The 22,544-nt window shown below is 38.8% G+C and overlaps 1 protein-coding gene across 2 annotated transcripts in view; it reads right to left on the bottom strand.

Moving 5' to 3' along the window:
• The window catches only part of LOC122812205 (C-type lectin domain family 4 member D-like), a 506,009-nt gene that overhangs the window by 169,266 nt on the left and 314,199 nt on the right, over positions 1 to 22,544 (bottom strand). For both annotated transcript variants that reach the window (XM_044084543.1, XM_044084544.1), the window contains one exon: positions 16,913 to 17,064. In XM_044084543.1, coding sequence (XP_043940478.1) covers positions 16,913 to 17,064 — 152 coding nt within the window. The remainder of the gene's footprint in view (positions 1 to 16,912; positions 17,065 to 22,544) is intronic.

The following is a 22,544-nucleotide window of genomic DNA, read 5'->3' as shown; positions in this document are numbered from 1 at the left end:
CTTTAGAAAATACATGCTAACATAAATCCTGTTATTCTGTCAACCTTCTACATTTATAAGAGCAATGTTTAAAATCTGTACCAATGTTTGGGCCTTTGTCCCCCCATATTTTAGGCTTTGTCCAGCTTTCTGATGAGAAGAGGTTAAGTGGTATGGCCATAGACTGGATGACATGATAGAGTAGATGGGTAAGTTAAATGTAACTTGGTCACCAGTATTCTAAAATAGATATTTTTGTATTTACTGTACATAAGACCAGCTTCCAGCATCTGAAATGGACAGGTATCCAGGATTTCCAATGATAAGCTAGAAGGCTTCCCTCCAACACAGAAAGCACATTTGTGCTGTAACAGAGACCTGGTTTAAGGCAGCAAAAAGCACTCCTGCACTACCAGGCTATAACTCATTCCACACCTTTCGGCCGCAGAACTTGGACCGAAGCTCCAAAGGCGGTGGTGTTTCCATATTCATAAAGGATGCGCACACCTCCAGACTGCTAGCCCAACATAACACATCAGAGATACTTCAGGTGCAGCTAACATTGGGTAAGACAGCAATTCAGGTCGTAGCCTGGTATAGGTCCCCAACAATGTCCCAAGACTCACACTCCACGTTCCTAAGTACATTGGAGAATATTAGGGTCCAACCTAACACTCTCATACTGGGCAACTTCAACTACCCCTCCATTAACTTGGAAAACTACTCATGTACCAATACACTTGCCCAACATTTTCTGGAATTCATTAATTCAAATGCCCTGGACCAGCTTGTTCTTACCCCCACTACAGGTAGAAACATCCTTGACCTGGTCATTACTAACATGGGGGACCATTGCTCTACACCAATAGTTAACTCCTCCCTGGTTAGAGCCGACCACTAACTAATCATCCTGGAAATCCACCCCCCCCCCCCACAAAGGTAACCACCATGAAAAACTTCTCCAAAGCTAACTTTGGGATCCTAAAAACAGAGGTGGCTAACTTCATGGCATACATGCAAATGGAGAATAGTTTCATGACTGCCGAATCATACACCAATGCACTGTACAAACACATACACAAATGCATGGATCTCACCATACCCAATAGAACCAAGACACTCTCCTCCAAAAAAAAAGAAGCCAGTCAGGTGGTCCCCTGTCTTAATAAAACTCTACAACAAAAGGAGGAAACTGATGCGGAATAAGGTGAAGTCCCAAGACTGGAAAAACCCCCTTATCAGCCTCAACAAAAAGTTGAGATCCCTCATCAAATCCTCTAAAGCTAGCTATGAAAACAGAATTGCAGCAGATAGTAAAGACAACCACATGGCCTTTTCTACTTATGTAAAGAATCTTCATGGCAATACCCAGATTTGCTCTGAGCTACTGCACAATGGTACCTCCTATACCGAGCCAACAGATATTGCCAATATACTGGCTGACAGATTCAGTGCCAACTTTACCGCTCCCCCCTCTCCCAAAGGACCAATCACAATACCAGTAGATTGTCAGGCACCCAGTATTACTGCTGCACAAGTTAAAACAGCACTGTTGAAGGCCAAGAATACAGCTTCTATGGGTCTTGACAATATCCCTGGCTGTGTTCTACATGAATTACAGAGTGAACTGGTGCCTCACCTGTGTGCCCTGTTCAATCACAGCCTCAGTTCAGGCTTTGTCCCTACCGAATGGTGCACTGCTGTAGTCATCCCTCTCTACAAAGAAGGAGTGACTATAGACTCTGGGAACTATCGCCCTATTAGCCTGATAAGTCTGATATGCAAAGCTATGGAACGCATCATCATGGACCTGATAAACAAGGATATAGGGAATCTCCAAACTCTGGATCCCACACAGTTTGGTTTTGTGAAGGGTAGATCCTGCCTGCTCAACTTGGTTGACTTCTTTGAGTCGGTCACCAGAGCTGTGGATTAAGGGAAGGTGGTTCATACAGCCTACCTTGATCTGGCCAAGGACTTTGATACCATTCCCCATTCAGGAATCATAGAAAAACTTAACAAGCTAGGCATCAACCCCTATATCATTAGATAGGTTGCAAACTGGCTCACAGATAGAACCCACATTGTGAAAGTAGCTGACTCCAAGTCAGACTGCCGACCAGTTACGAGTGGAGTCCCACAGGGTTCAGTCCTGGGTCCTCTCCTGTTAGGTATCTACTTCTCTGAAGTCCAGGCCAAAACAAAGGGTCTCTGGCTGACAAAGTTTGCAGACAATTGCAAGTTGGGAGCTATTATTAACTCCCCAAGAGATGTTGACATCCTACATAAAGGCCACACTGAGACCAACGGCTGGTGTCAGAACCATGGCCTTAAGCTCAATTCCAAAAAATGTATAATCATCTCCTTTGGGAAAAACCCAGTTCCCATGAATTACCACATTGATGGTAGTCCACTGAACAAAGAAGGTTTTCTGGGAACACAGGTTGACAACAGCCTCTCTTTTGACCACCACATTACCACTGTGGTCAGAAAGTCCTTCTATGTGCCACATCTCATTACTAAAGATTTTGCATCCAGAAAGAAAGAGGTCTTTGTCTCCCCTCTACTCTTCCCTCATTAGGCCAGTCATCGAGTATAATGCCCCATTTGGCATGTACCTCACTAGACACCTGCAACAAATGGAGAGCCTGCAAAAGTACCTCACAAAGAGGATCATAGGCCTTAAACATTTGTCCTATATGGACAGACTCAAAAAAACTCCAACTATACTCTGTCTCATATCGCCTACTTAGAGGCGATCTCTGCTTGACATACAAAGCCATGTCTGACCCAGCTCTGTTAGAAATGCTACATCTAAAGAAATCCCAATCCCTCCACATCACACACTCCAGTGACCTCAACCTCATTACCACAATCAACAGAACATGCTGGAGGGACAGGTTTATAACCCAGAGACTGCCCTTGCTAAGGAATAGAATTCCCATTCATGTCAAACTAAGCACCTCACTGGCCCTCTTCAAGAGAAATCTTGATGAGTGGAAGGGAAATAGAAAATTCACCCCGGGGATCTCTCCAGTGGCTGTACACGACAGAGGCACTGGGAACTAAGATCTGGTGGCATGATGTCAGGGTAATCCTATGGGCTAGGTTTGTAAAGGCTCCAAGGCCATTAGCCTTGTACACAGCTATGAACCTATGAACCTGTGCAAGAAATCTAACTCATGAGCAGACTTTCATCTAAGACTAGGATATAGTCGCTAAGTATGCTTGAGGCAAAACTTCAAATAACCTGAGAATGAGAAAATGACAGCCCATCTGTCATCGGTATGAAGCTCTCCAGTGTGTTCCTCTTGCCTTTGCTAGTAGAGACGTATGTGCATGTTTAAGCATGACAGTCGGTCAATGTCTGTTTAGGCAAAGTTAAAGTTGTTTTCATTTCATCCACTGCATTTGATCAGATGGTGATTGCACTAAGTACTAGAATTATGTGAACAGTTGAAGTTAAGAAAATTCTCCTTAGCTCCACTGTTGCGTAATCTCACATATTGTCTATCCACCATTGTGTAGCATCAGAGTCTATGTATTTGGAGATGTGAGGGTATGCAGGGCATAAGCGGTCTTTTCTCCCTGCAAAAGAAGTGCTTTATGTGTCTTTTGTTTTTATTTCGGTGGTAGAGATTCAATTTATTTTTGTTTGTATGAAAGAGATTTAATTAATTGTCTCATGATTTCATGTTTAAATGTAACAGAAATACATGTATCAATAGCTATAGCTATCTACTTCTATATCTATGCACACACACACACACACACACACACACAAAACACACACACACACACACACACACACACACACACACACACACACTACCTCTCAACCTCTTAGAGCAAAAAGTGTGGACAAAGCCTAAAATGATGGGGGGACAAATAGGGACAGATTTTAAATATTGCTCTTACAAACTTAGAAAGTTGATAGAATGATAGGCTTTGCATTAGCATGGATTGTCTGCAGGATTTGGAGTCTCAAACTCAAATATTTGTCATTATTTAATGACTTCAATCCTCAGTTATTTGCCAGAAAGTTACAGATTTTAGGAGGAACACACCAAAAATATGAGGCAAAAATCTGGACATTCTGTGAAAATCTGTACAGTTGAGAGGTAATATTTAACATTTGTTGACCGGGAAAGTCCAAATGGTCTCAGGTCCTTTTTCAGAGGAGGCCCGGGGAGAAAAGTTCCATGTAAGGCAGAATATACAGATAAGGTCTATATCAACTTATCAAAAGCTGATAACAGCGAACGCTCTTTGATTGACCCCTAGGTTGTTCGATAAGCTGTTATAGAACCTACAGATAATATATATAAGTAAATTCAACATGCAGGACATTTACATATTTATGTAGATGACAATTGCATATTACAATCAATGGAAACAGTTGCTGTATAGGCCATATAGGTTACAGCTACATATGGGTGAAGCATTCTACATATATTATTTTACATACAGTGACAAAACTCTGTTGACATATTCATGGGTTACAAATCAGTAGATCAAATATTGTCTAATATGAATGAAGACGATTGACATACAGGTTACAGTTCATATGAGTGATAGTAGCTCACATATTACATATTTCATGCATTGACACAAAGTTAAGAGGAGACATTTTCAATTCTGGTGCTATGATCAAAGATAGATATTGCTGTTTGTGTGGCTATGGTTATGATATATTGTTTTACCCTGGGGTATTACATGAACAGAGTCATGATTGTAAAGGTATGCTTTAAGTCTTTTTTTAAACAGGGTACGTTAGTAAGTTGGCATGCAAATATGTATATATATATATATATATATATATATATATATATATATATATATATATATATATATATATGTGTGCCCATAGAATGATTTAAACCAGTATAAGATTAACAGTCAAAATATCAACAGCAAAATATCTAAACTCTGCAAAACATCTAAACACAAAATACTGACAAAACCTAAATACATCCAAAACCAATGTTTTTGCAGTGGCCCAAGTCATCCTGCACCCTCCACACCCTCTTCTAATTATATATACCGACTCCAAGGCCAAACAGTAGTGGAGAAAGGGCATAAACCCTTCCATAGTATAACTTCAATGTTGTCAATATTTTGTGTTTATATATTACACAGTTTAGATATTTTGCTGTCGATATTTTCACAATCAATCTTATGCTGGACATCTAAATAGTCTTAAGAAACACAATATAAGAATGAAAATTGATTAAACCTTTTTAAATAGTTGAGGTATTTCAGATTTATGATTACTCTTGTTTCGATATGTTTCTCCTTGCCTTCCAACCATCAGCTCCCTTCCTGCCAGTGTTCACCTCATTCATAGACTTGGTAATGGCAACCACAACCTATACAGGGTGACAGGCAGCTGTAAGAAGATGTCATCAGGCAGGCATGAAGTTTTTTGTGCTCTACTGTACCTCACTGAATCAGACTGTTACTACAAGGGTAGCAAACATGCTTAATCCAGTGGCCTGACTGTCGAATCAGGCTGCATGAATTTAACAGCTGGATTTTAACAGCACGCAGGTTGTAGAAAAGCCTAACAACCTTGCTTCTATTTCCATTTTACTCCCAAAGTGGTGGTCAGGGATATTTTTACTAGTCCTAACCCCAGTGACACCTTTCTAACTGAGGAAAGAACCAATATCGCTCAACTATCTATGAATGCTTCTGTACATAAACACAAGAGGTTACCATCACAGCTTGTCAATACAAACCACGAGATGCTTCTGTCATGCTTTTCAAAGCAAAGCACACATTCTCAGTTACGACACCTCCACTGCCATACACCAGAATGGTAGAATCAGTAGCCAGCCAAGACCTACCATCCTTCCCCCAGGATAGGCACTGCCCATCCTCCCATAACTTCTCCTCAGTCGCCTGAACCGCTAATACGAACATGCTTCATCTGGATTGTAGTTAAGGTTTTATCCCTCTCTGCCACCAATAGTCTTATCAGTAGATCTAGATACATAGACACAGCTATGCACATAACAATCTGTAGGAGTATTTATGGTATTTTTGTGCTACAGAAGCATTAGTTTTATGTGGAATACAAACAGAACAAAACTTTTATGAGTCCATGTCTTGGAGAAATAGTTGTCAATCACAAACTATGCTTCTCTAACAGCACAGTGCACTCCTCTCTGTTAGTGCATCTCTCTAACTGTGATGTAACACAGTTTCTGTAGACACCCTTAAAATACAGCATAACTGCCTCTGAATTGTATTTGCACTCTTGCTTGTGATATTTAGCTAATTTTTACACATACTGCAAACCAACTGTTATATCAATGCGTAGTAATGTATACTTCTGCAGTTCGAATGTGTAATTCTGAATCAGGAGCTGGTATTTTCCATGTCTTTTTCTGTGCTCTGGCCCTAACAGTTTCAACTAGCTGAATTTCTGTGTGTGTGTGTTTTTATTTTTTTTTTGGGGGGGGGGGGGGGGTAAAACAAAACAGTCAGGGTTTCAACTTATCAAAACGACTTAAAGCAATTTTCAGGTGAGCTCCCGTTGCGCTTCCATTCCTCTGTCTTGAATGCACTAACTCCATTGTTGCACAAATGTGGAAAAAATAAAAAGGCCACACACAGTAAGTCATTGTCTGAGCTCAAACAGAAAGCATACTAACAGTGATTTCCTTTGTGAAACAACTATCAGTGCATTGATTGTCAGTAATTATCACTGATTACAGTGTCCGAAAGTGCTTAGCACAAGGGGCAGTGCCTCATATCTAGCTGACTGGATTTTTCATAGTTATATAGGGAGCACAATATCCTGCATTGAGGAGTGAAGAGCTTTACATCCCACAAAAATAAAATATTACTTTAAAAAATCAGTGGGCTACACATCAGACAAAAAATATCACTCAAAGGGATTTGATTACAGCATTTTCTGTAAACTGACAGCGAACCAGGAAATATGCTTCAAAAATATGTGGAAACACAGAATGACGTAAAATGCCTGACATGCACTCAGCATAACAGGATTCCCTAACAGATCCTGAATTTCTGACTACGATGGAAAAATAAGTTGCAGCCTTGTCTCAGACCTTCCTGCTTTGAGCAGGGTACTGTACTGAAGCCTCCTTGCTGTGTACTGCAATAATAAATGAGACCACAAGATGGCAGTCTTGATGCACATTTTAAAACTGGTGACTCCCTAACTATAAAGGGTCTGACTATTTAACCAGTAACAACAAATCATCAGGATTTCAGCTGTGAATTAACAGTAGATAAACATGCATTTAAAACATATTTGGTAACAACATCATGTACAGCATATAAATTGCATACAAACATTCTGATTTTATATTTAATAAATATGTGTACATTCAGAGAAAAGTCTGAATATGGCCCAAACCTCTCAAACTATAAATACAAGAAATCTAGACAAAGCCAAAATTAATTGGGGGTACAAACACCCAAAATCAGGGATTGCTTTTAAATACTGTACTTAGAAATTTAGAAAGATGACAGAATAACAGATTTTGCTTTAGCATGCATTTTCTGAAGGCTATTAAGATTGAAACTCAGTCGTATATGATTATTTAGTGACTTCAGTTATCAAGGAACCACATATTTTATGAGAAACCGACCAAAAATAAAATGCAAAATCTGGACAACTGCTATGTATAATATGGCCGAATATTTGTTTTTCAATATCTTGATAACAATGTTTTATGATTGTTGTAGCCCATTTAATCATAAGTATATTTTTTTCCAGGAATTGTCTCTTTAAAATCATGTGACATAGAAAGCAAACCTTTATTAGATATAACAATGGAGGTACCTGGAAATGGGGCTGTGACGACCCACCACTGCCAACCGGTAATCAGTCCTTATCACTGGCAACAGTGGGGGACGTTCACTGAGAAGATAACAGGGACACACACAGTATTTCCAGATGCAGCTCTCTGCATCAAGTGCAATTTCCATTAAGAGCACACAGAGACCACAGTCAGTCTGGGGCTGGTGTTTCCCTCTTTCTCCAGATCCCCAATAAGACTCCCCACTGGTACAGCTATAGAGTTGAGATCTCAGCTGAGTGACCAAGCCACGACCTTCAGCACCCCCTGTGTCCCTGCCCAAGTAGCTGACACATACATTCTTTGAGATTTGATTTGCACACACACACACACACACACACACACACACACACACACACACACACACACACACACACACACACACACACACACACACACCTGGGAAAGGCTAGCACAGGTTTACTAGCTATGCCACCTTCTACCCAGTCTATAAGGTAGTTTCCACTGCAACCAGTCACTCCTCAACAGTTACTTTAAGGCCCTTAACAAAGGGTGACCAATTTTACTGTGTAATAGTAATATTAATACAAATGGTAGTTTGACCAAGAGCAAGGCTATTAGGAGTGGCACACACAGTGTCATTAAATAAATATGCAAATACTCTCTAAACATAAATATATGTATAGAGATCAGCCACAATGAAAGGTTTAAATATTGTCCAATAAGCACAGAAATGGTCACAGCTAGAACGAATGACCCGTTGAAAAATAAAATAATTAAAATAATCACCAACAGCTTTCAGCGGACCAACCAATGATGCAGGAAGCCACAATCCTCAAATGAGAAATAAAAGACAAGCAGCTTTATTGAGGTTAGCACTTTTGTGGTGATGCACACCAATTCTTCAGACCATAACATCTCTTAAAATCACAATGAAATATATACTGTGTTTCATTAGCCATCAACCAATCAGAGACAGTAAATAATTATCTAACAATCAGTGCATTTAATACATTATCAAGTTTTAAAAACGTAAGAGATGTGTGTACAGACACCATAAATTATAATACTATAACTGAATTACAGCTAAAATACATTTTCTTATGAAGAATACAAATTATTTGAAAAGCTTTCTGTTTTTCAGAATGGATTTTAGGGGAATCCTATCATTCAGGCCCCTCCCTCTATTATCCCTTAGTCTGATAATCCATCTAGTCTCAGATGTTTCAGCCTGATTAACTATGTCCCCTCCTCGTTCATTTTCCCAGATCTATTCCACTACTAAAAATCTAAATGTATGTCTGGGTCCCATTACATTGACATGCTTGGCTAAAGCGTTCGTTAAATTTGCTTTCTTGATGTTCAGTAGGTGTTCCCTTATTCTGAATCTAAGTTTCCTGTTCGTCTTTCCTATATAAAATGCCGAACAGACATTACATATTGCTAAATATACCAGGTTAAAGGTGTTACTATCAGCTGTTACATTAAATTTAATCTCTGCACCCAAGACTGGATGCATAAATCTACTAGATGTATCTATATATTTACATTGGTTGCAACCATTGCATGGGAAGGTTCCTTGTCTAGCATTAACACTATCTCTTTATATATCAGCTCTAAGATAGCATAATAGTCTCTTAAGTGATTTCTTATTTTTGAAGATAAACTTTGGCTTATCCCTCACTATACTCTTTATTTCTATATGATGTGTCAATATTGGTTAATGCTTTTTAATCACATTGGTTATTATATTGGTATCCTTGGAAAAATATGTTGGTATCCATACAGTTGGGAAAAAAACATGTACCCGTGAAGTAACAAAACAATTGCATTCCTTCATGCATCCAAAGTAACAATTAGTTCACCCCAAAGACAATGCAGAAATCTTCCTAGTACAGACTTTATGTCTCTAACAGCATTGAAAACTTGAGAGATAGTCTCTTTATGGTGTAGCGTATAAAGTGATTTAATTTCAAATATTTATCTAAAGTTTGCTGGACAAAGGATAATCCTCCGGTTTCCTCTGTTAAGCATATACATTTAAACAGTTACAATAGTGCAGGTACAGTTCTGTTCTCTTCCAGCAGGGCACATTGTGGATACATTTTAAACACAGCACTTTACAAATGCCTTTTCAACACAAGCATCTGTACAGAGCCATTTGATATACACATGATATACAGCTCTAATACATTTGTAATACAAGCATCTTAGATAAATTAGTTTGATATTCACAAATGACATAATTATTTACAAAATTCCAGCTAGCTGTGCTGGCAGTACCTCCTTTTGTCACAGGAATCCTAAAGTTAAGCACTCTTTGGATGCTTTCTCTTGCATCCAAAGCTTTTCTTTTTTAGATGTAGTTTGGCTTCCTCAGTTACAAATATGGAGCAGACAGTTCTCTATATTCCTATAAGCTAGATGTAAATGCTATTGTCTAATGGAATGACAAAATGAACCACCTATGTCCTACAGTCCTGAGTTTGACTCTCACAACCTTCAAATAAATGCTGGTATAGCAAGGCACGTGTTTACCCAGCACTCCAAGCTCTACCTTGTAAACAGGCACATGGCTTTAGTAGGGTAGTTCTTGATTACGTAATACAAACAAAATACATAATAAGAGCAGTTATCACAAAACTAATTCTAATTGTCTTAGACTTCTTTAATGTGTTAATTTGCCACAAGTGTGTCAGGTCCCACATTTAGGGCAATTTAGGGTATATAGTAATCTATGATATGTTATTATTGTTGTAATTGGTGTATCTGTCTCTCTCAGTCCTCAAATTCACATCATTAAGCCAATATTAACAGAAAAAGGGCAGGACCGATTTAATAAAATGTGTGATTTCATTAGGATTTTACATTATAGATGGGCTAAGATTTAGAATAAGAAAAGGTCTTAGTAATGGAGTTGTTATAGGTGCAGCTTCATTTTCTTGAAAGGTACATGTCTTAAAAAGATTTAAAATTGTAGATAAGAAATATTTTCTGATATTTGCTGGGACTGATTTCCACAGTTTAGCAAGGAGTACAGGTGGTCACTATTATGATATTTAGGTTATTCTTTTAGTCACCTCAGACCACACCCTACCAGCCCAGCCCCCAGTGCCCCATGTCCATGATGAGTGTACCAGCAATCCTCCTACCTCCCATGGACTACTCTGCAATTACTGGGGCTGTTCATGGTTCCTAAGGTCATCCTGGGGGCTTGGCCATCTGTTTTTCCATCTGGAGGGGATTAATTTTATATCCCTACCTACTTCCCTACCTCCACCTCCATGCTTTTTGACAACATCCAAGGGCAACTTTCCTCTTTAGATTACATCTCCCCTTGGGGAGGAGCACCATTGATTAGTGCCCTCCCTCCCAGGACAGGCAGGCTTATCCTTTCCTGCTTCTCTTTGAGCCACCTGACATGCTATTAGGATCCAGGGCACCTGGGCCATACACAGGGCGTTATCCCACTTTGCCACAGGAACAACTATGATTTTTAGATTTTTGAACAATTAGAAGGCATGTATTTAGTGATCATAGTCCTCTAGGAGGATACATTCCAGTTTAATAACTAGCAGGTAGCAGGATGTCTGTCTGAGGTATAGAGGATATTTTGGGCAGTTTTAATATTATCATGGTTTAGGAGATTAAACAGCTCCGGCCAGTTAATGGAGTGAAGTGCCACACAGTGATATATTCAGTTAAAGTGGTTACATGAAAACTTAGCAATTTCATTTTAAGATTGTCCCAGTTTATCTAGCTGAGAGGACTGTAGATTAGTGAAAAGTGATGAAGCATATTGGAGGTGAGGAAGCAGGCAGGTCTAAGGTATTGTCTTAACATGTATATTCTATTAGGAAAGGTCTTGCTTTATATATAAAGAAAACCTTGTTTATGAGCTGTATGTTGGATATACTGACTGAATCTTAATCTCTGGTCAATCTCCTGTGTTATCTGAAGCATCCACTACCAGCTGCTGAAAAATAAGTATCATTTTGAATTGATCTGCACTTCTTGCATTGTATTTTACTGTGTGCTCTTACTTTTGAACTGTATTTTACTGCATTTTTGCTGTTTCCTGCACTTTTAGCCTAGCATAGACTTGGTTTAGATTTGCTGGACCATGTCCATTTTTACAGTTTCTCAGTACTAATCCAGCTTTCCTCCACAAAAGTGGGCCACCCCCTACACCCTAGTGAGAGCAGAGTGTAGTTATGGACCAATCTGAGTAGTGATGGTTTTCCCAGGGTCCAGTCTAGCATGCTACTGTTTGTTACAGTGTTTGAAATCAGTTTAATTTCATTATTATTTGTTGTCTGTTAGCTCGGGTTTGCATGGTATGCACCACCCGCATAACCGTGCATTACCTTGGGGTGGAGAATACCATTGGCGGTTATAGACACAAACTCTTAGATAATTTTCCCTTAGTCAACTGCGTCAGCTGCACTGGAGGTTTTTCGCTGTTGTACTTCACTGCCCAGTTAGACACTCAATTGATCCTCTGAGGTTCCTCCACAAGTCTTACCTAATAAGCCCCTCGCAATTTAAAACGTTTTCTTGTCCCTTAGCCATACCTGGCCCTTCTAGTCCCCCTCCCTGTTACTGACTGCAGTACTTCACCTAGCATCATGAATGGACAATTTCCCACCATTTGTCCAGCCAACCTGATCGACATGGGCATCCTTAGCCAATGTAGCAATTGCCTCATATACACTGACAACCCACTTCTATTAATTCATACAAATTCAATATGTGAGACAGGCATCTACATTAAGAATCTAGAATCTAGGCTCTCTCGCTCACAAATCAGTATATCAGATACTAAGCAGGTTGTCAACTCACACACTTCACCTCTTGCAACATCCATGCGTACAACACCTAAACCTACATAGGCAGAGGTTCTCACTAAAAGCCTACCTAAAGATCAAAGACCTCCCACAATTAAACACACTTCACTTAATACATTCCCAGCAAATTACAGTACACATACAAATGCACGCACTAGTGTCCCACCAAACATGCCCCTAAGGCAAAATGAAGAATCAAATGTTTTAGTCATAAGTTACTCCATTGTGAGACATACACAGATGTCCCACTCACCAGGCTGGATAAGGAAAAGGTCATGGTCAGCTGTCCGTCAGGTGCCAGGATCTGCCATATCACACATGCACTCAAGTCTCTCAACAACAGGCACTGTTATGACTCTGTCATAGTCCATGTTGGTGTGAATGACTTGAGAGATAACTTACTGGACTTTATGAAGAGAGAGACATGACTGAGCTCTCGTGTCACAGGCAGGTATGTCCCTAGCCTTAAGCAGCATTTTACCGTCACCTAAGATGATGCCTCAATACAGACAAAAAATGATTGACTTCAACAATTGTTTTAGTTTCTGGTGTCATTCTAAGGAGATCCAGTATGTGTCAGCCTGTGATGATATGGTTGATAGACCATGATGCTTTACCAGAGATGGTTTCCACCTGTCACCTCTGGGCTTTCGGCTACTGGCTAAGGCTCTTGCCTCCCCCATAGATTTGTTTTTAGGCAATGTCACAAAAACAAAATTCCTGACATAAAAATATCCTCAAAAAACAACCGTAAGGTTATGCTATTAAACACCAGGAGTCTGAATCTGAAACTGCACACACTGGAAGCACTCCTCACCTGGGAAGATGCAGACATCTGTGCAGTCACAGAGACCTGGTTCAAGGCCGAAAACAGCACCCAGCCATACCAGCATATAATGCCTTGTACACATTCAAACCATAAATGAACTCATGAAAACTAAAGGAGGAGGAGTATCAATATTCATCGAAGATAAATACACCTCCAGATTGGTTAAACAGAACGATTCCCTGCAGTTATTCCATGTGCAAATAGCTATAGGAAAGTCCCCTCTCCAAGTTATCACCAGTATCTTGTGATTTGTGCTGTTTTGTGTTGGTCGAGTGCATTTTTGATTTGGAGGTCTCTGCTGTTTGGGTAGATTTCTATTGAGATCCTTCGCGAAGGTGGGTGTGTGTTTGTGTTTTTATGTGAGAGCTGTGATGGTGGGTGTTCTGGAGGGCTATGTGTTCCATGTGGTGTGGTACAGGTGTTGACCTTCTCCTCTTGACCAGCTATTCTGGTCTTAGCTGGAGAGTGCATGCCTTCCAGTTTGGACATATAAGTGCATCTCTCACAAGTCTGAGAGTAGTTAGGTAAGAGGAGAGGGTTGTCTGTGTACATGAAGCAGTTGCTACACTGTCTCAGAAAGCTCAGGTTCACCAGGTTAATAGGAGAAAGCACAGGGAACTCACTTTTAGACATGCTATAATACTGTAGATTACAATGTGACTGCATCCCTGTGCATTGGATGTAAATGTGAATTTTATTTTACCCCTTTTTTCTTAGTAGACATGTTTGATATCTCTGTATGCTGTATGCATCTTATTTGTATACATTTGTCATTTGGAGCTTTTCTCCCCAGGCCTCTGCTGAAAAGTTTTTTTTCCCACTTAGAGTTTTCCAATAATCAAATAAAATAAATAGACAATAAATAAATGTGTATATTTAATAAACTGTCATCTAAGGCTAATGCATTTAATATAGAATGTTTTCCTGTGTTGTGGCACAGTTGGAAATACATGAGGTTGAAGAAGAAAGCATACTTCAAGTCTCCGAATAATTATTTCAACCAATTTGGTATATTAAATAGTAACCATTTGAAATGTTGGGACCTGCTAGAATGAGTCCTGAAACATGGTAAGTGAACGGCCAAAAATGGATTAACTTATACCAAGCCCGAGATGGCCACATCCCAGAATCTTCTCTTTTCTCTGAGGTATGTGGATCTTGGAGTTGATATATATATATATATATATATATATATATATATATATATATATATATATATCAGGTGGTGTGGGTGGCTTCCCCACCACATTAGGGGGTGCACAGGAAGACTAAAGCAGAAGACTGATCTTTGACAGTCACTCTTCTCCCAGATTTTCATCCTTTTTTTTTTGTCCTGTCAGCACTAGGCATTTTGAGTGCCGACGTTTCTATAGGGAGCCATAGTAAATATTACCACCCCTTTAAAACTGAGATTTGTTATACTCTGAAAGTTGATAAGCCTTTGCTAGTATGACTGTGCATTCAGCAAAAGCCCGGAAACAATGCCACAACGCCCAATAACCTGGTAACACTTATTTCTCCATTAAAAAGATTGATATGATTATCTGTGGGTTCATTTAAATGCTGATATACTAAATATTTAAAACTTAATTTTTTTCACTCTCAGCTTCCATGCTTCTGAAGAGCTTTATTATACAGTATGAAAAGTATTATGCATATGATATTTATATCACACAGCAATCTTAAAATGATGCATACAATTTTATGAATAAAATATACCTTATTTATACAATGCATATGAATGAACTTAAAATAATCAAAACAGATACATAAATAATATCATTTTCAGAAAGTCATGAAACAGTGCAGCTATAGTCAGTAGTTTGAGAACTGTAACAACATTTTTAACATAACATGTTTAATTTTTTTAAATCGTTTATCTCCATTGTCTACTGACAAATGGTCTTTCTTTGATCCTATTAATCCATTCACTCCCACTAAGCAAAACCAGCTACAAGAGGCTATCATCCAGGCAGCCATCAGGGATTTTGTCTTTTTGGATGCACAACTGCCCCAGGACTCTGACATCTGTTTGCAGAAGTGTTGTGTCTGCCATGCTTTCACTATCAATATTCTTGCTCTTATACTTCCTCACCAAGGCTACCATGCAGATGCAAATTTTCAGTCCCCAGCTCATATTGTGCATGCTGAACACTTCTGTCCCCAGTACATTGAAATATGCTGGCTGTGACTGTTCCTCAAGGACAGGAAAAGCAGAACTGGCAGTTAATTTGAATCCTCAGCTCATGTAGCACAATTCTTAGAGCTCAGTAATATAGGCTCTGGGGTACTGTCTAGAATCGCAATAAGCAAAGAAGGCAGGGAAATTTTAATGGAATTGCAGTCTAGGATATTTACTTCTGCTTCTGGAAGCACATTTCCTATGGGAGGGTGAAAGAATGAAACAGGCAGGCAGATAAAGTGACCCATGCAATTTCAGTGGGAGCATTCAAGTTTGGATTGATTATAAGGGTCTATATTAAATCAGCAAATGCTTAAAAAAGCGAACGTTGATTTATCGACCCAATGTAAGCGAAAGTTACAATCCCGAACACTCGGAACAGCAATTTTTTCCCAGGGAAAAAAAATCGCTGTTCCACAAAAAAAAAAAAAAAAAAAATAAAACCATCATAACATTACATAAAGTGAGGGGCTTTGCCCCCCACACCTCCCTACTTAAATATACTAACTGAGGCGACCAAGTGATTTCTTTCCCAGGGAAAGAAATCGCTTATATGCCATTTCACTATTTTGCTGTTTCGTGCTTTCAAGTTCGATCAAGACGCATTTGAAGGATTGCGTCTTCGATTATATAATAGGAACCCAATTATACTAACCCAGAGAAAACTAAGGTTGGTAAATAAGCAATCTGTAAAATTTCAGTGGGAGCATTCAAAGGTGGACCCAACACAAACAACTCAATAATGCTTGAGATTGGCAAATAAGTACATCAGATATCTCTTGTTCAGTTAACGGCTCTGTAAGGGGAATAGAGCGTACCTCTCAACTGTCCAGATTTTCACAGACTGCCCAGGTTTTTGCTTCATATTTTTGTTCTCTTCCTCATAAAATTTTTGATTTTCTGTCAAATCACTGAGATGATCTGAGGAGTGATGTCACTACATAGTAATAATTTGTCTTTCAGACTTCCTATCCATCAGAAAAATGCATGCTAAGATAAATCTTGTTATTCTAGCAACTTTCTAAGTTGATAAGAGCAATATTTAAAATCTGTCTCTATTTTTGGGGCTTTGCCCCTCCCCCATTCTGTCAGGCTTTTTCCTGATTTTTTGTATTAAGATGTTGAGAGGTATGGAATATACAGGCGTAAATTTCCTTTTCTGCTGTCTGGTTTACAAATTAAAATAACAGTCAATACAATGAAGAAAAGATACAATTAACAACTAATAAGATGAAATAAGGACATGACTGTTTATAGACCACCAGTCATATTTGCTTACTTGCTCTGCTCCATCATTGATGACAACAAGCTCTGACTTCACAGCTATGCATTTCTTATAAGCAGTATTCCAGTTTCCAGTCTCATTAGAAAAGAAGTAACATTTTTCTCTGTATGGCTTCCATGTGCTCGAGCAGGGAGAGCAAGAAAAACCTACAAAAAATGCACAAATACCTTAACTCAAGAGATTAGGCAAAGATAATCACTGAACTGCCTTTCTCAGAACAATTTTGCAAATACTATTCTTTGATATGTAAATATTAGTAACTGTATTTCTTATCTGCTGTATATTTCCTGTCCATATTTTGCTGTATTTTATATACTGTATTGTATGCTATTGTTGGAGCTTTTCTCCTCGGGCCTCACTGAAAATGGGCTCCCTGGACACAGTGGACTCCCCCGGTCATCAAACTGGAAATAAAATAAATAAATAATAAATAAAAAAATAAATAAACATATGATGACAAAGCTGTGGTCACTACAGTGATATCACACTGCCATATATGAATATGTACACATACCTGAGCTGGTGAAGATATACAGAACTGAAACAAAATGTAGTCAGACCAGGAAAGGAGACAGGATAAGAAAATGTAAACCTTAGTAGTGAGATGGCTGGTCAGTTGAATAATAACCTGGCTGTCCCTCTGGCACTCTTGGTCATCAGTGGGGAGTAATCAGGGCTTGAGAAAAGGTTTAGAGCACCAAAGCACTTACAGAACAATTGAATGACAGAAAATGCACTGACCTGCCCTTCTTCCTTAGAATGGACTGTACTAAGGAGTTACAAGCTTGTACAGCTATCTGGACACCTTCAAAAGCAGGCTAATATACCTCAACAAGTCATAGTTGTCTTCCCACAAAAAATTGTGGTGGCAATACTAGGTAAGTTCATCTCCTAGGATATGGTATCCAGTAAGTCATCAGGATGTACCCCTGTCCACAAGGTAATTCCTTAGATGGCTATGGGTACAACAAGCAGTTTAAATTATGATCTGAACATGTTGATTAGACAGTAACAACTGCAGGACATCAGAAAAAGCCAGAGGACCTTCGAAAGATCTCCCAGTCAGAAAATAGTGTTTTAAGTAAAATTATATAATTGAGCACTGTTCTGGCTTTTCAGACCTGATCATGGCAGTTCTATGGTAAAATGCATTTGGGGTTTAGTAACATGGATCAGCATATTACTGCAGATGCATAGCTGCAGTGTCTGTCAGTAGTTAGACCAGATATAGATGTGGCATTTTGGAAAGGAAGCAGATCAGATCAATCAGTTTCAATATCTTTGGACTATTGAACCAGGAATTAATGTAACTATATACAACAGCTCGTAAAACTAGCATGAAATATTCAGATATCAGATTATCTGAAACATGATTTCTGACAGTACTTCCATGAGGAAAAAGATCTAGCAACTTTTGCAACACATGACTGTCATCATAAATTGCCAACTTTACACTTAAAGGCCTTCAGAAGACCTTAAAATAGCATTTCATTTAATAAATAGCATCTGTTTACTCCTACAGTCATATCTCTAAATCTCTAAGCATAAGAATTCCAGATAAAGGTGAAAATAATAGGGGACAAAGTCCCAAAGTAAGAGACAGATTTTAAGTATTACACGTAGAAGACTGCTAGAATAACCGGTTTTGCATAAACTAAGAAAGCTGCAAGAATAAGAGGCTTAGTGTTAACATGCATTTTCTGAAGGGTATGAAGTCTAAAACTCAAATATCTATCCCCTTAACTATTTGCCAGAAAACCACAAATTTTATGAGGAGCAGACCAAAAATATGAGACAAATATCTGGACATAATGTGAAATTCCAAACAGTCGAGAGATATTCTCACAGCTCTTTTCCTGCAAATACTGAATATAGAGTACCAAAAACACTGAAAGTTTTAATGTTTGGCAACCGCTAATAACTGGAAAAATTCTCCTTTCTTTGCCTGCATCCTGAGTAAATCTATGCTCTTTAGGCCACCAGGCTCCAAATAAATTCGGATTCCACTGAAATCCTATTGGTCATCCAAGTATGTAGAGGAAGCTGAAAATAATTGGTATCAGAACATAAATATTACGATTCTAATGATCTTGTAGTTATTTTTTTTTTTGGGGGGGGTTCCCTTTTTGCACCGCATTTCAACTTTTTCACAAGCCACTCAATAGGAATGGAATATGAAATTTCTGTGAACAGATAACCCTAGCAATTGATCTAGCTATTCCACAAAGATAAACTGATAAGCAAGCATTTGCAAGTGCTCAGAAAAGAACCAGAAGCAGTCCTGAGTTTGATGCACACAGCCTCCATTTACTGACTGTGATCGGACACTGATCCCAGGTCACATTTGAAAAGGGATGGTGCGCCAAGTAGGCTCTTTCAGTTAGCAGATTATTTTTCTTTTCTAATCTAGGTCATATAATGTTGTTGTTGTTGTATCTTTCGGCTTTTCCTGGTTAGGGGTCGCCACAGCGGAACTCCGGTCCGCTAATGATTGGCAGTAGATTTTTATGTGCCGAGTTGCCAGCTCTGACGTGCAACCTTCAACGGAGGTATGCCCATTCATGCATGTCTCCACACAGAAGACGCTTTTAGCTGAGAATCGAACAGAACAATGTCTTACTGTGAGGCGACAACGCTACCGCAGCACCACCACCGCAGTGCAATCTAGGTCATATAATGTGGCAGACCAAATTTCAAGCTTATGGTGAAACATTAATCACCATCTAACAGTGAAAGCTGTGCAATTCAAATTTTTCATCTTCTCCTATGCTTAACAGAATTTTGTAGCCTGTTTATGTAATAATTGCAACAACTGTTCTTGATTATTACTTGATGATGATGTGCGTGTGTGTGTGTGTGTGTGTGTGTGTGTGTGTGTGTGTGTGTGTGTGCGCGTGTCCCCTGCTTTTTGTCAAATCTCATTTCTTCGACAAACGTGGGAGGTTAATGTCATCAGTACAGATAGCTGAGCAGGGAAATACTGATGGTTTGTAATGTTCAGGTAGGTAAGTAGAGTTGGGGGGTGAGAGTGTTTGTGCATGAATATGTTAGGGATAGGGTTGGGGAGGAGTGAAGGATAGGTGTTATACGTTTGTGTGTGAGTTTTTGTATTTTAGGGTTAGGGTCAGGGTTAGGTTAGGAGATAGTTATAGTGTTTGTGTGTGTTTGTGAATGTTTGTGTGTTCAAGTGTGTCTTGTATAGTGGGAGTGTTACGAGAAGGTTTATAAAAGTAAGGTGTAGGGTTAGAGTTGAGGGAAGGGGCAGCATTAGGGATAGGGTTAGCACCCATTACTAAGGTGGTGCAGGACTGCCTATTTTGTAAAATGAACAGAAGATCACAGTGGATTGTACAGGTACTCAGTTAAATCTACTAACCAGAAAAAGTTTTCTTTTTGTGTAAGAAAAAGTGTAACTGACACAGAGAGTGTTCAAAGCTCAAAAGTTAAGGTTGGATAGTTAAGATTTTTTTTTGGTAGCTGAAGTTGGCTGCAAACACATTTCCACATTTAAATGACATTCTAATTGTTAAATATGCTTTTAAATGAATGAAAATAAAGCAGCCATAATAACTGAAGTCTCGTTTCATATTAAATGTGGATTTTAATGAATGAGATGAGATGAATAAGTTGATTCATCATTTTGGTAGAACTCTGATCACAAATTAGTTATTTTGGTAGAACTCTGATCACAAATTAGTTATTTTGGTAGAACTCTGATCACAAATTAGTTATTTTGGTAGAACTCTGATCTCAAATTAGTTATTTTGGTAGAACTCTTGATCATAAATGAACAGTTTTAGTCTCAACCCAGTAATGCATTAAACTTTGACAATTACAGATATATACTGCAAGAGATAAAGTATATACAATTATGCAACTGTTCAGAATATGCAAGAATTACATACGGTAATAGAGATAAACACATCTGTGCAATTTCTGTACAGTCACAGTGACATGGGAGCAGTTTTTAAAACGTGTTGCACTGTTGTATTCAGTTATATAAAAAACGAATGCATCTTTTAATAGAGGGTTATTTAGATGGCTAAGTTTGTTTACAAAACAAACTTAAGAGTTTGCAGTGCATTAACTATGTAGGGGTTATTATAGTTTTATTTATATGCTGATCAAATTTGAGATTATTGTCCACTATTACTCCTAAAAGCTTAGTATGGTCATCTGGAGAGCTAGAGGTACCGTTGTTGGATGTTATGGAGAAGGAAAATGAGGTGGCTCTACTGGTGGGGGTAAAGAGGAGCAGTTTAGTTTTGTTGGGATTTAACAGACAGTGATTAGAGAGCCAATTTTCAACTGTGTTAAATGTGTTTTGTGTTGAGGTTTGCAGATTTTAAAGGGGAGGAGGCCATACAGTTCAGGGTACAATCGTCTGCATATTGAATGCAGGTTGCATCAGGGGTGGCAGTATGAAGATTGTTGATGACGATAGAAAAGAGTAGAGGACCTAGAATAGAGCCCTGAGGGACACCAAGGGTGAGAGGTAGCAGGGTGGACAGTTTGCACTGCCATAATACAGCCTGTTGTCTGCCATTCAGATAGGATAGGAACCACTAAATAGCATGGCTATCTAGGGAGATGGATTTTAGGGAATGGATGAGTAATGTGTGGTTGACCATATCAAAGGCCTTTGACAGGTCTAGAAATAGAACTGAAGATAGCATGTTGTTGTTCCTATTTTGGAATATGGTATTTGTAAAAGAAAGGAGGGCAAAGGTGGTGCTGTGATGTGGCCTAAAGCCATGCTGAGAGTTGGCAAGCAGACCATCCTGAATGAGATAGTCCATAAGTTGCTTATGAATGCACTTCTCCATTAATTTGGCTAGTGGTGAGGAGAGACTGGCAATGGGTCTGTAGTTGAAAAGTTCTGTTGAACTTACATCTTTGTGGACTGGGATAAAATGGGATATTTTCCAGACTGAGGGAATAGTTCCATCAATTAGTATTCTATTGATTAGGATAGAGATGTGTAAATGTGTTAATGTTTCTGATAGTAGCATTTATTTTGTATTGTAAAAGCTTTGCTTATTTTTTTGTTTTGTCCCAAAGAGTATGTTTTTAGTTTCTGATGAATTGAGCATAAGTTTATCGTTATTGATCCAGTGAATCAGTTGGAGGAAGTCTAACTGAAAGTGTTCTGTAAGGCTGTGAGGGATTTATTTGATCGGTATAGTAACATGTCATCAGCACAGAGTAAAATAAGGAGGCAATGAAGATCCAGAAACAGTTTCTAAGTTTCTTATCATGTTAGTGAATAATTCTGCAATGACGTGGCTTCAGTTGCATTTAGAATGCTGGACCAGTCATAGGTGCTGAAGAAGGATTTGAGTTTCTTGATACTGGAGTCTGATTTGGGACAAAAAAAGATTGGTTGTGGTAGGATTGTTTGGTTGGGGAAGGCAGTGGAAAGGTGATGGGGCAGTGGTGGATGATAGATGATAGATGGATAGTTATATCAGAGTCCAATGAAGGGTTATGTGTGACTACAAGATCTAGGAGGGAGTGATTATTAGTTTTTTTATATCTGGACATGGTATGCAAGTTCCTGTAGGTCATACTCAGTGAGCATGACTGTTATCTCATTGTAGATTGGACTCAACATATTAAGGTTAAA

This window comes from Protopterus annectens, chromosome 9.part0 (genome assembly GCF_019279795.1).
Source record: "Protopterus annectens isolate FY-2018-M chromosome 9.part0, PAN1.0, whole genome shotgun sequence".
NCBI classification, from domain to species: domain Eukaryota; kingdom Metazoa; phylum Chordata; order Ceratodontiformes; family Protopteridae; genus Protopterus; species Protopterus annectens.
The sequence above is the reverse complement of the archived record's forward strand: the minus strand, read 5'-3'. Positions and strand labels throughout refer to the sequence as shown.